The sequence below is a fragment of the Syzygium oleosum genome, unplaced genomic scaffold (assembly GCF_021117445.2).
Source record: "Syzygium oleosum isolate NSW1041296 unplaced genomic scaffold, Sole_v2.1 Sole_v2.09, whole genome shotgun sequence".
Lineage (NCBI taxonomy): Eukaryota > Viridiplantae > Streptophyta > Magnoliopsida > Myrtales > Myrtaceae > Syzygium > Syzygium oleosum.
Genome location: NW_026607493.1, coordinates 10,758,464 through 10,773,350, shown reverse-complemented (window position 1 = coordinate 10,773,350; position 14,887 = coordinate 10,758,464). Strand labels below are relative to the sequence as shown.

The window sequence follows — 14,887 nt, the reverse complement described above, 5'->3', positions numbered from 1 at the left end:
TGATATGCTCTCTCAAGCAAATCTTTTTTCCTCATAAAGTGACGAATCGTTTGAACTTTGATTGTTTCTACTTCTTTGGAAATAGCAATCCATTGGCTCGTGTACCTTTTGCCTTTTCCGGTGCTCAGACTTTGGACACGTAGCTCGACAATTTGACTTGTTCTAGTTGAAAACTTCGAATGATGTTTTCAAACGGATGAATCCAACGGGCACACGTCCTGTATGATCGATGATTTCAATGTCTTATTTTGTCATTACGTAGACGGGATAATTATCCTACAAATCCTAAATCTATTGTATGCCTGCAATCGTGGGCATGGACACCGGTCGTTTTCTATGGCACAGCCGGTGTAAAATGACCAGCATTGACGTAGACAAATTTTTCAATTTTATTTTAAAATTTCGGAATTTTTCTCTTTTTTTCCTTTTTTTTCTTTTTCCTTTTCATATTTTTCTCTGTTGATTGTCAGGGTCTTACTATGGCAGGCGAAAGTCACGGACCACAGGCGAGGGCGTAGGCGAGGGCATTGGATGAGTTGCTATGCCCTCGCCGGTCATCGCGGAGGCCTTGACTACCGCCGGAGGGAAATAGAGAAAAAAGAGGAAAGGAAAAAAAGAAAAAATTCGGGAAATTTACAAAATTGTCCATGTCAGAACAGGTCATACTACGTAAAACGGCTGACATTGACTAAATCGTCACGTCAACGATTTCTAGACAAAATTAACTGGAAGGACTATATTAGCAAATCGTTAAAAGGTTCGGGATTAAATTGGCCAAATCAAAAAGCTTAGAAATGAAGTGACCGTCGTATACTAAGTTAAGGACTTTCTGGACAATTTTCCCTTGCGCAGACTGATCAATCATGGCACACATTCTGTACGATTGATCATTCCAATGCGCTATTCTGTCACTGTGCAGCCTGATCAATCGCAGCGTACATTCTAGATGATTGATCATTACACCATGCGCTTCGATTTCATATACTTATTTGGCCTTTTTTTTTTTCGTGAAAAGCCCTACTTTTGTAACATTTGACGACACATATGCGGACTTCATTTCGCAGTAATGCATCACATCACATAACCACAAACATTACGACTACATTCTGTCTATACTAACTTAATCACCAACCTGATGAACAAAGCACGATCCGACCGGCCACAATTCGAGTTCAAGCGCTTTCAAACGAGAGGAATGATCATAATTACACGAGGATGCGTGAACTGTCTTCCATGCAAAGTCGCGACTATCGCCGTCGACATATGTAGTTAGAACAATGAGTCGCGTGCTCAAGTGCGGCCGATCATTCCAATGGAGTGCAAGCAGGCTCTAGAGGGTCGACGAGGAATATATCGAGGAGCTGGTCGACGGTGGTGTACTCAATTTCGGGATACAAGCACGAAGCTTCGAGGTCGTTCTCGTCTAGGTCGAAGCTCATCAAATCTCCCTTCACGAACACGGAGTGCATGATGGACACCCATATGTTATGCGGGCTCGGCAAGGCTACAATCATCACAAGAGAAATAGTTATTTTCCACGACACATGGTCGTAGATGAGAAACTCGACCGAAACGAACGTTGTAATTGACCCTAATACAGCAGGCAATAAGTCCTGACTTACTCTGGGAGAGCTTGATCATCTCGTCCTCTTGCTTGAGTGCTTTCTCGAAACTCCGACCCGTTTTCTTCTCCCACGACAAGATCAACTCATTCTGAGAGACCACGTTCCCCGGCGGACGGAAAATCACGACACGGTCGCACGTCCTCGGATCATTCGCCACTTTGATCGTGTATTCAGCAATGTCTTGCTCATAATTAAGCACAGCTGACAATATAATAGCGTAGATTCGGTGAAACTAACGAACTACTACTAGCTACTTAGAATATAATCTTAGATAGATATTGCAGGAATACTCTTTGCTTCTCCAGTCCCATAGACAACGAGGTCAGGTCGAGGGTCGTGAGGGTGAAGCAGAAGATTGATGAAGTATGAGGCGCAGCAATTGGCACACACGAAGGTGTAGGGAATGCCAGATGCTTCGATGAGCCTCCTCATCTTCTTCTTCTTATCCAGGCATGCCTGGAATGGCGGGAGGGTGGTGGTCCTGTCCACATCGCACCCAAACTCGGATGGTACGAACCTCTACAACAACAGAAAACAGAAGAAGAAGAAGTTCTTGTTAATATGTATGTGTTCATAGAGCACAAACTACGCCCAGCTTTTTCGAATTCTATTTGGTAAGAAAAGGGTATTTCCTCGATGCATAGAATATTTTCTCTTGCCGGGAAAAGAAGGCTCTTTACCTTTATGTTGCCGGCGGCGATTATGGCATCGACTATATTGATTTGATCGGGAGTGAGAGGATTTGGGAGCGCGGAGATCACGATATCAACCTGTTTGAGCACGGACACCATCTTCTCATGCTCCTCTAGTTCTCCCTGTTTTCATGCATTTCAAAGTTTTAAATCGCAAATCCAATGTTGCTGCGTCAAGTTCGTGGTTGTTGGAAGAATAATTGCATGGTACTTTTTTTTTTGGACAAATCTGCTGGCCATAATTCATGTACAAAAGAAAATCCGATAGATGGTTGCATACGATGGGTAACTTACGGTTGGTCATGTGTAGAGAGAAGATAGATGGCAAAGTACAACACTTATGCAGTATTTTGAGAGAGAGAAAGACCTCGATCAGAGTAACACCGAGTGATCGAAGTTCGTCACGAAGGTGCAGATTGGAGGGAGGCGTTTGAGGGGTGGCTGGCCGAGCGAAGACGAAGGTGGGGTGGCCGAACGACACGCTTGCCCCCACGACATGCTTGCCGAGGTAACCGGTACCTCCGAAGACGAGGATCTTGCTCTTATTGCAACTACTGATCGTGGTCGACATTTCCCTCTCGGTTGATAATGAATAGGACCGATATGCCTATACCATTCTCTTTGCTCCTCTTACCCTACTTATATAGGATCCTGTGCGCGATTGTTAAAACTTGTACTCCACCACGTGTGCTCAATGCGATTAGGTTTTCATTTTCATCTGACGTTTTCTTGTTGGATTCAGTTCATATGTTTGGCAAAGACGTCATTTACCGATACACTCCATTGACAAGATAGTAAGAAAGACAAACATCGAATTTGACCTTTTGTTCTTCAAAAATTCGAGAGAGTGACCGTTGATTTTATTTCGTATTAAACAAAGTCCTGTTACTAATGTACTTCGTTCATAAGATAATGGTGTGTTACATGATTTTATTTTTTTTGGTTTTTAATAAATTTATGCTAGTGACATTTGGATTTTTTTTCCTTGCTAGTTTGTATATCTATGACAAATCCTTTTCCAAATTTATTTCGGTTGAGATGCACATGTGAGTTGTGTTAGAAAATTTCCACATCGAAGAATTGATGTAAAGTGGAGCTGTTACTAATCTTAATTTGCTCATAACTCATTAGTTTAAACTTTTTAGTGAATATAAGTCCATCGAGATATGTTCACGGACTCGGAGTTGGGTTCTCTCTTGACAATCTCCCCAAGAGAAGGTATTGGGCTTCTATTGCAGGTCTGGTGGAGATTCAAGTTGTGGAGAGGTTGTTGAGATGCATGTGTGAAGATTAATATATTTAGTCGGTCCATTACTCATTAACTTAAACTTTTGAGTAAATGTCAAGTTCGGACTTAAGCTCCTCTTGGAGAGCAAAAGATATCGGGCTTCTACTACGTGCTTTATCATCCATTGTATCTGTGGTCATGACCATTCGATTTGTAAGTCTTGGACAATACAATTTCTTTTATCAATTTTATTATGGATCTCATCTGCACACGGTGACAAAATAGATAGAGTAGAACTATTCATAAGCAAGAGATAAATTCATCACTTTAAGTATATCAAGCAAACCCAGTAACAAATGATTAATAAATTGTAATGCGGGACAAACCTTATATTATATTGGATATAGATGTGTAGATATTGCCGACACTATCAACATCATTGTAAATACTTAAAACCTTCACGAAGAAAGAGTTTAATCCAATACTTCCTTTCAGCTTTTGTGATTTTGTTTCTAGGTTCTCTGAGTAATGGAAACTGCTTAAAGTTGCAGGCTTCTTTTTAGCTGGCTAGATTACCCGGCTTTTCTTTCTAGGGTAGTTTATAGTATGAATTTTTTTTTTTGGTAAGTAAAGGGGCAGAGCTCGAAAATTACATCGTTACTCTCCTAACAAAACATGATCCAATCCGATCCCCTAACAATAGAGGGAGCAAACCTATCGGTGGCCTATCTACTACATAATTATCACCCACATTTTTGGGTTGGATAACCGAATTTGCTAGCCAATCTGTACATGCATTTCCTCCATAAAATTATGGAGAATCTTGACCTACTGAAAATACGTTAGCATACTTCCAATTTAAGAAATGAGTGTCATCAAAATGACGCCATGAAGTTGATTTCCGAAATAGAGAAATGGCCGTTTGCAAGTTCGTCTCCATAATAAGTTTGGTAATATCCAAAGAAATTGCCAATTTGAGGCCCAAGAATATGCTCAACAGTTTTGCTTTGAGTGAAGGACACACTCTCACTGCTTGCACGAATCCAGCAAGCCAATTACCCAAGTCATCACGAATAAGTTCACCTAATGAAGCTAGACGAGATTGTCTTGGAGGCCTGTTGGAATTGAGTTTGCCCAACCAAAAGGAGGTTGTCCAACCCACAAACTTATCTCTTTTCTCCCTTTTGACAGATAATCTATTTTCTACTAATCGAGCAGACATAATATCATTGGCATATCCTAAGATCAGATTCACAGGTGTACTTGAAAAGGAAAAGTCTGTCTAGAATAATCTTTGATTCCTCCAATTCCACAAATGCCAACAAGGTACACCAAATCCCAGTGGCTAGTTGTATTCTTTTACCAGGACTGTTGCAGCAGATAGGTTCGCTAACAACTACTTGTGCAAATCAAGAGTAGAAATGACCCCTTAAATTTGTAGGCAAAATCTTCTAGGAAATAGCCTTCGCAAACTTACAATCCCAGAGTATGTGTAAGTGGTCTCAGAGGATTGTGGACAAGAAGCGCAATAGGGATCCGCTATGATTTTCCGATGAAATCTTTCGTGATTAGTAAGTAGGGGCCAGCCACAGAAATCTTCTTATCCTTTGTGGTCCATCCCATTAACTATAGTATGATTTGTCTGCAGTCATCGAGCTATTACGTGCAACAGATTTAGCTTTAGGTGTCTTACAACAGTTTGGGACCTGCCTTTGTTATACCCGCTTCCAGTTACAGTTGGTGAGCCGAAATCATTAGTCATGGTCCTTTCGCAGTAAATAAGTAGATTTGACGAGTCTTTGCGTTGTGTGGTAACCTTGCATTTAGTTAGTTCTTCTCACCAAAACTGTTGAGAATGACTGTGGTTTTCTTTCCGAGTTTGAGCATGTCGGGGTCGAGGCAAGGCGACCATGTTGAAAGTGACAACACCAACTTCAAAGTAAACAAATGGGGTGGGCGCCGCAGAAAAGAAAAATCAAGAATCATGAAGAAGCAACGAGTAAGCTATCGAAGAAAGAAGAAAAGAAAAGCAAAGTTCAACTTGCCAACGTGTCCTTAGACTCGAAGAAAAAGTTACGGCAACCTTCCTTCATATTTGAAGTCCGCAATTGAAGACGGTGAAACTTTTGCCTATAAATAAAGCGAAGGATGAAGCACTTGAAGATAGGCCAAAGAGGGCCTCCTGTAAGAGCTTCAGAATGAGAGAGAAAGAGCACTGTGTGAGCAGGACAAGAAAGAGAGAGTAGCTCTGTGTGAGCGAGTTGTCCGTCCGTGAGCGAGAGGAAAGATAGAAGAGTTGGGAGCGTATTTGTGGGAGCTAGTGTGCTCTAAGGGCTTCATGTGTGGTTTGAGATAATATTATAATAGTGAAAGTGAGACTTTTGGGTTTTATACTAGTACCGCATTTCCACAAATTCAACAGACCACGGACGTGCTATATTATCTGTTTGCCAACCATCTCGATCTTGTGCTTGGATGAGATATTCTAGAGTGTTTGCTTTCCACGGCCTGAGGTTTGTTTCCCTTAGGTTGTTGAACATGAGATAAGGCATTTGGTCTGTGGCCTTCTTGCTCATTCGTAGGTTTGCTAAGGCCCCGGGATCTGTTCGAATGGAATGGTCAGCATTTACAAAGGGCCACTTTTTTAACAGAGATACGCTAGTTGCCATCTTACTTCTTATCGATGCGAGTGTTCCTCCTCAAAAGATTGACCTTGATTGTGCTAATTGATCGGGACGCAACAAAGAATGATGCTTTCTTAATATCTTAGTTGTAGAACGTAACATTCAACAGTGGCTGAATGTAGATGAATGTACTCTTCTCCACTTGTTTAGATACCTCTAACCTTCGTCTTACGAGGTGCGACAAGATGAAGGGAGGAAAGAGGCCTGATGAGAATATAAGGAGCTTTCAAGAAGGGATTAGGGAAAACTACTAGGAGCATCCGCCGTGGATCATGACCAGCAGTGTCACCGGTTTAGGAAGAGACGAGCTTCCCTTGCACATGTCCCAGCTTAGGAACTACTGGGGACCGATAGAAGGGACCAAACAATTCCCATATAATACCTCCATAAAGTCAACTTCAACCTTTATTTGCAGGCGTTTGCTATCATCCACATTCTTGAGATAACCCATGTATAGATTGAAATGTTTTGGATATTTTAAACCTCTTTGTGATGGTGTTGGTGTACTCTTAATTTGTATAATTCATTCATTCATGAATAATCCTTCTTACGTCCGACCTCATTCAAGACATTTATTACATTGGTCATCACAGATGAAGAGTGGTCAGTTTTTACCCTTCTGAGTGTCCGGCTTAGGCATGGAGCGCTATTAAAAAGGCAAAGCAATGTGCAACCAGACCAGGACTGTTGAAATGCTTGAACCAGATCAAGGCACAGAGAGAGAGAGAGAGAGAGAGAGAGAGAGAGAGAGAGAGAGAGAGATTTTAGGCTGTAGCTGCTGCATGCTCCTCAACAACTTGTGATGTTGGAAGGAGGGAGCAGATCAGGTTGCGGTCACCAAACGCATTGTCAATGCATCCTGGTAGAAAGTTGAGCAGCACACAAGAAGAATAATCAGTTCATTTTGTTGTTTCTTGGCAGGGAAACACTGGAAACGGAATGAATAAATATTCCAAATACCTGCCACCCTTGACTTTGTTATCCTCAAACTCACACTCTACAAGATTTCTATACCCATCTTTGAAGATGGTGGTAGTTGAGGAGAGGTGGTATATATATGCCCATGATCATCGATCATAACTCTAAATTTCAGCTTTAAAAAAAAATTGGAAAGAAATGTATCCCTTGAATCAAGCTTGGAGAACTGATTAAATGGAAAAATTCTGGAGATATTACAAGGCAAAGGAGGCAGAATAACAAGAATGACCAGAAACTCTATGAATATGCAATGGGTAGCAGCTAGTTAGCATCCACTGATATTAACAGCATAAGCTATGACTATAGTATCTATTTTGTGATAACACGAAGATGAAATTCCGTGTACCTGACAACAAATTACATTTAACTTAGTTTATGGATAACGAAGTCTAGGGGGGCAGCTATTTGGACTGTTTATCATGTCTGTTTCCAGTGTTTGAGGATAACACGAAGATGACATTCCATTGCATATTCATAGAGTTTCATTCTTTTGCATTTATAAGCTTACATGTTAGCTCACATTCTGGGATTTTTTGCGTTTATAAGCTGCCACACAACATGAGAAATTTAAGCAAGCCAAAAGCCAGGTGCTTAAAGCTCACCCATAACCTGGCAATTCCACATTTAACTCTTGTTCATTCCACACAACATGAGAACTCTTTTTCACCAAGAAGTGACTTATAAGCTGAGTCTTGCCTGCAAAATACATCAGTCAATCAGCCCATCCCTCGCGACCAAAGTAAAGCCATACGAAACGGCATCATTTGGGGACAACTATCAAGTACGGGAAAAAAAAATAAAGGACCTGGTTTCTTGGACGTAAGTGCAACTTCGTTCTTCCGAACCGGACATTGATAAGCGAAGACTTGCCCACATCAGACCAACCCAAAATTGCAAACTCGGGCCTCCCATCTTTGGGACAGTTCTTGGTCCTTTTATTACCCTTCAGGAACTCCACTCCCTTCATCTGGGCATGACCCTCGTGGGGTACGATGAAGATGTTTGACCCGGGAAGCATCATGTCTTCGGATAACGGTATATTTAAGAGATTCTGTATATTTCTCTTTATTGGTCTTGATTGATTGCAATTGATATTCTGTTCTTTGTGATAATCATCCTATCTACTCTTCATTTGATGGCATATAGACTATTACCTTTTTTTTTTCATCTCTATTCACAACTTGGTATCAGAGCCTTGTTACTTGAGGAGTGCGCATCGAGTCTGTTCGTAACAACACCAGCTGCATCGGGCACGTTTCTCCACGGTGGTTGTCATGACGCTATCCGCATCGGCCGCGTTGCTTTGGTTTCTCCGCCAAGTCCGAAGCCCTTAGTTGTTGTTCGGCACATTCCGCCGCTCGTTTCGAAAAACAAACATCTCCATCAGACTCGCCACTCTCAGACGAGTCAGATCCTGAAGTTTTGTTGCCTGCGCAAGTCGGACGCAGTCACAGGCACCGCCATGCCTTACCACGTCTCAGACCCACCGAGCTCGCCGCTAGTTGGTGCTAATTTTGACACCTTCTACCGTTTGTTTTTAAAAATGACAACACCACTAGACTCATCACCGTTCGATGATCCACCTCGTGAAATCTCGTCGCCCATCGCCACTAGACGCGCCCGCACTTGCCAACAAAGCTTCTACGTGTGAGATTCACATGCCGTCGGATCTCTACGTGTCTACACGGGCCAGGCGCGCCAATTTTTGGCCTTATTTTCTCCATATTTGTTTTTCTGGTACTGGTTTTTTTTAACATTTCTTGTCCAATTTGCTGTGTTTAAGCCGGTAAAGTGCATATAATGGTTGAATTTGTTTATTATCAACAAAACCTAAATGACCACTTGAAATTAAAAATCTTAATCGAGAAGAGGAAGCAGGACCTAACCAATAGTACCAAGTTTCAAACGACGCTATGGTAGCACAACCAGCAAAAGAGTTGAGAATATTTGGAAACAAGCACAAATAGACATCCCACTCTACGACCTATCCCAATGATCTGACCCATTTATGGATCATGCACATGACAACTATGAGAAGAGAAGTAACATCAAAACCAAGTTCACACAATTGTCCCATTGAAATTAAATTTAATAGAATTTGAGAATCTTGAAGGTGTTAGGTAAGGATAATGTGAATGTAGAAATGTTTCCTGCATGGTTGACTCTCTTTTGGGAATATCGGCCGTGTGAATAGTAAGGGACTGTGAAAATGATTTTGACTGAAACAAATTATAATTTGAAGTCATGTGATTGCAGCAAGCGAAGTGAAAAATACCATAAATCGGAATTATCTGAAGCGATAGACATAGCAGAAGAGATAAAGGAGCTAAAAGTATCAAATTCTCGAAGAATGGAACGAAAAAGTCTTTACGATAGTAGCAGTGGCAGATGAACATGTATGTGAGCCTTAGTTTCAGGGTTGATTGTTTTGACCGATAGGTTGCTCAGGTCCTAATCAATAGCAATTGTGATGCCATACGACCACGTCAGCGACAATGCTTACCATCTCCAACCCCCACCATGGTAGGCTTACACTATTTTGTAAAATTTGTGGATGATCATTCTCGTTATACCTGGCTTTATCTTATGAAAATCGATTTGAATTTACTATCAACAGTGATTTTGTTTCCATGATAAAAACACAATTTTCATAAGATATCAAGGTTTTTCGTTTTGATAATGCCACGAAATATAGAGACACCGAATTTCTTATAATTCTCTCTCAAAATGGTATTATTATTCGTCGTTCTTGTCCGGGACTTCTCAACAAAATAGTAGAGCAAAGAGAAAACATAGGCATATTTAAGATATCACACGCACTCTTCTAGTGTCCACTTCTTGTCCATAACAGTTTTAGGGAGAGACTTATCTTACTGGCTGCATACACTATCAACTGGGCTCTGTCACTTATAATAGGTAACATTTCTCCTTATAACCACTTGTATGGTATCATCCACAATTACAATCTTCTTCAAGTCTTTGGTAGTGCTTGTTTTGTACACTCCACGTGAACGTACGAAGTTAGAAACTTGTGCCCATTTATATTCCTTACTTGGGTGTGACATTGAGTACAAAAGGTATAGATGTTGGATTCTATGTCTAATCGTTGTCATGTATCTCGTCATGTTACCTTTTGGGAACACGAGATATTTTCATCTCTTCATCCCTTCAACTCATCGACTCACATTCTTTTCTTTACCAACACTTTAGTGGATTTATTCCTAGAAGGCCCCATACTTCCATCCACTTGTGAATCTTCCTCTCCAGAATTGCCTTCTTCTTCTAGTCTTGATGTAAGTTCTTATGGCGACACCACCTCGGCAGTTTCTGACATGTCTACTCAATCCACAGATGCTCCATCGGCTAACATTCCATCACCCTTTGTCCATCGCTTCCGCAAGAGTAAGTTACTTACCATTGTTACTCTACCATTTACTGCTCTTTCTAAACCTCGCATATATAAAGAAACTAGTACTAATTCTCTTTGGCAGCAAGCTATGGCAAATGAATTGTAGGCCTTAGACAAATCTCATATATGGGATTTAGTTGATTTGCCTCCTCGTAAGTCTGTTGTAGGTTATAAAAGGGTATATAACATTAAAACACGGCATATGATATTGTGGACTGTTACAAAGCTTAGATAGTGGCGAAAGGTTTTACTCGGGAATACGAACCTAACTATGAAGGGACTTTTACTCCTGTTGTATGCTTTACTTCTATCCACGAGTTTTCTTGCCATTGTCTCGATTAAGCATTGGTCTTTGTTCCAGATGAATATTAAAAATGTATTCCTGAATAGCGATCTCACTAGGAAGTTTATATGATGCCTCCTCCTGGTGATATTCATCCTTCCAACAAAGTGTGTCAAATACGTCGAGCATCATATGGCCTAAAACAAGCTTTTCATGCATGGTATTCCAAGTTTAGCTCAACCATGGAATCTCTTGGCTTCAAATCATGTCCCTATGACCATGCTCTTTTTGTTCAGCGCACATTTTGTGGGTTTATTACATTGCTTTTGTGTGTGGACGACATGGATAGCGATAATCATATTGGCATTTCAAAACTTAAGGAATATCTCAATCAACTGTTTACAACGAAAGATCTTGGGCGAGTCAACTACTTTTTAGGCTTGGAGGTCAATTTAGATTATCTCTCAGGTTTATTATCTTTGCCGGGATAATGACAAAATAGTGACAAAGAGAAAACATAGGCCCAATATTTAAGATATCCACGAACTTTTAATTTGTTCAATGTAGTCCGTGAACTTTAGGCTAATGTTCAATGTGGTCTCTAAACTTTTAATTTGTTCAATGTCATCCCTAAACTTTTGGTACATGCTCAATTTAGTCCCCGAACTATATGAAAATGTTCAATGTAGTCCATGAACTTGAATTAATGGGAAGGATTGCATTGAATATTTTTATATAGTTCGGGGACCGAATTGAACATGTACCAAAAGTTCGGGGATGACATTGAACAAATTAAAAGTTCAAGGACCACATTGAAAATTGGGTTAAAGTTCGGGGACTACATTGAACAAATTAAAAGTTTAGGGACCAAATTGTACATTGGACCAAAGTTCAAGGACTATTTGTGTCATTTTCCTATCTTTCACAATCAAATTATGCAAATGATCTTATTTTTCAAGCCGAACTCACTGACAATAAGGTCGCTACAACTCCTATTAGACCAATGCCAAATTTGATGTCAAAGATGGACTCCTCTTTCAATTTTACACTATATAGACACTAATCGGCAGCCTTATATATCTCATCGTTATTCAACCCGACATCGCCTATGTTGTCACATTGTTAGTCACTACATGATCGCACCCTGTATAACTCATTTTGCTATAGTCCTTCGAATTCTTCACTACGTCAATGGTGTATTATTTCATGGCCCTCACTTTTCTACTCATTCTACCTTGGAGTTGACAGTTTATTTTGATGTTGACTAAGCTGTTGACCCTCAATATCGTCGTTCACTACAAGCTACTTTTTTTTTGGCATTTCACTTATCTCATGGCGTAGTAAAGCCCCGTTTGGTTCAAATGGGCTTTCCTCGAAAGCCCTTCCCAAAATGGCAACCATTTGGTTCAAGATCATTGGCCTAAATTAGCCAAATGCTAGTATTTGGAATGCCGAACCAAAATTTTTTGTCCCCAAACTACCCTCACTTATTTTGGCTTATTCCAATTTTGCCCCTCTTGTACTTGTTCATCTTCTTTCGTGAGGTGGCCGCGAGGAGGCCGAGCGAGGGCGGCCGACACCGGATCGGGCAGTGAGAGGCCGGCGAGGTCGCACAACCCAGGCGGCCGGCGCCGGTCGCCGGCCTCGGCGACGACCGCCGCCGGCAGATCTAGCTCGCCGGGGTCGCTGACCTCGGGCGACGGCCGCCGGCACAGTCTAGCTCGCCGGCTCCGGCGAAAGGTAGGATAGGTTTTTTTTAATAAAAAAGATAATTCCCAAAGCCCTTTGGCAAAAAAATTTACCAAACACTACTTGGGCCAAAGTAGCTTTACAAATGATTTTTTACCAAACGTCACTTGCATTTTCCCAAGGGACTTTGGGCGCTTTGGGATTGGCTTTAGGAAGCCACTTTGGGCACCTAAAGCCCTTTAGGCTAAAATTTGGTGTTTGGCAAATTTTTTGAAACCCCATTGAGCCAAAGTTAGCCTTGTGAAGTGAAAAAGCCCAAGGCAAGTCCTAGGTTGCCTTGGGCTTTCGGCTTTACACTCTATAGACAACGATACTCGGGTAAGTAAAAAAATTTCTTCCGAAACTACCCTCATCTATTTTTTGATTTTCCGGTTTGCCCTCGTCTGCACTTGTTCATCTTCCCGAGGAACCAAACCGGAGGCCGGCGACCGTGCCACGAGGGTCCGCCATTGCCGCTGGGACGACAGTTTATTTTGATGTTGACTAGGCTGTTGACCCTCAATATCATTGCTCACTACAAGCTACTTTTTTTTTGGCATTTCACTTATCTCATGGCGGCAGCCCAGTTTGGTTCCGATTCGCGCGCCATTGGCCAAATGCTAGCATTTGGAATGCTTTTGAACCAAAATTTTTGTCGCGAGGTGGCCGACCCCAGCGGCGTTGGCCGCGCGACCCGGGCGACGCCTAGGTCACGCAACCTCGGGCCGCCTCGCTTGAGGTCGCGCGACCCGGAGCAAGCGCGACTGGGTCGCGCGACCCGGCGAGGCGGCTGAGGGTCGCGCGACCCTCGGCTGCGTGCGGCCTCGCTGAGGTCGCCCTGGCGGTGCCGCCTCGCTTGAGGTCGGGCGACCTCGGGCGAGGCCGGGTAGGCGGCCGTTTTGGCCGCGGCGGGTTGTGCTTTTTGCTGAATTTTTTTATAAATAATTAGCAAAAGTCCTTTACAAAATTAATTTTTACCAAACGGTATTTAGACCAAAGTTGCTTTCAAACGTGATTTTAAAATATACATTACCAAACACTACTTGCATTTCGAAAAACCCTTTTAGCTCAAAGTCCTTTGCATTTTCCCAAAAACTTTCCCCCAAAGTGTTCCCAAACGCACCCTTTAACCTAAAGGTATTTGCATTCCCCCAAATAGCATTTTAAAAATTAAACCAAACGGGCCCATAAGAAACAAACCATTACCGTTCGCTCTAATACACTAGTAGAATATCAAGCTCTTACTAATACGACATTAGAGTTACCATAGTTGCGATAGCTATTGGAAGACATGCAAGTGCATCATCATAGCGTAGCAATCGTCCATTATGACAACCAAAATGCTATCCAAATAGCACATAGTGATGTTTTCATTTAAATAAACTATCATTTCATCTGATATCACATTCGTGGCACTATATGACTTGCCTCTACTTCATCAACTGAACAAACTATGGGTGTCTTCACCAAAACACATCCACTTGCGCGTTTTGTAGATTTTTTTGTCCAAACTCAAGTTGACCTCCTTCAAATCACCTTAAGTTTGAGAGGATGTTAGAGATATATTTAGAAGATTATGTATATTTCCCTTGATTGATTCCGATTAAATGTAATTGATATTTTGTTACCGTAGATATCATCCTATATAGACTATAAATAGGTTTATGTATTCTTCATTTGATTACATACATAATATTACATTCTCTTTTCCATCTCAATTCTCAATTTGGTAATCATCATATGGATTTTTGGCGATACTTTTCGAACGGATCTTCGTTCTAGGACAATCACTACTTGACGAGTTAAGCGACGCAAGGCCACTTGAAAGAACCCTAGAGTCTTGGGTAGCTATAGGCAAGAGAAGCCAACCCACAATTCTGTTTTTGCACAGATCGGTCGCTCAAGGCACACATTCTGTATGATTGACGATTCTGATGCCCTTCGATTTCGTATACTTCTTCGCTTTCTCTTTTGAAGGGAGCCCTACTTTGTAACATCCGACGCTATATATGCGAACATCAGTTCATTATAATACATCACACAAGCGACACTAGACTGAAAGTAAAAAAGAGAGTGTTATCAGTAATTGACAAACCACGACCTGATGACTAAAACACGATCCCACCGACTAGAATTTGAGTTCAAGCGCTGTAAAACGAGGAATGATCATACTCACAGGAATATTTGCAACACAAAGTCGCGACTACCATCATTGGTACACGCAGTTATAGCAATCAGTCGCGTGCTTAAGTACAGCTCC

The 14,887-nt window shown here is 41.5% G+C and overlaps 1 protein-coding gene across 1 annotated transcript; it reads right to left on the bottom strand.

Moving 5' to 3' along the window:
* Positions 1 to 1,031: 1,031 nt before the first annotated feature.
* Positions 1,032 to 2,952, bottom strand: LOC115691232 (eugenol synthase 1-like). The gene is made up of 5 exons (XM_030617833.2): positions 2,685 to 2,952; positions 2,306 to 2,440; positions 1,916 to 2,144; positions 1,623 to 1,826; positions 1,032 to 1,504 (listed from the first exon to the last, which is right to left on the bottom strand). The coding sequence occupies exons 1-5, from the start codon at positions 2,886 to 2,888 to the stop codon at positions 1,305 to 1,307; spliced, it is 972 nt and encodes a 323-aa protein (XP_030473693.1). The 5' UTR covers positions 2,889 to 2,952; the 3' UTR covers positions 1,032 to 1,304.
* Between the last annotated feature and the right edge of the window lie 11,935 nt (positions 2,953 to 14,887).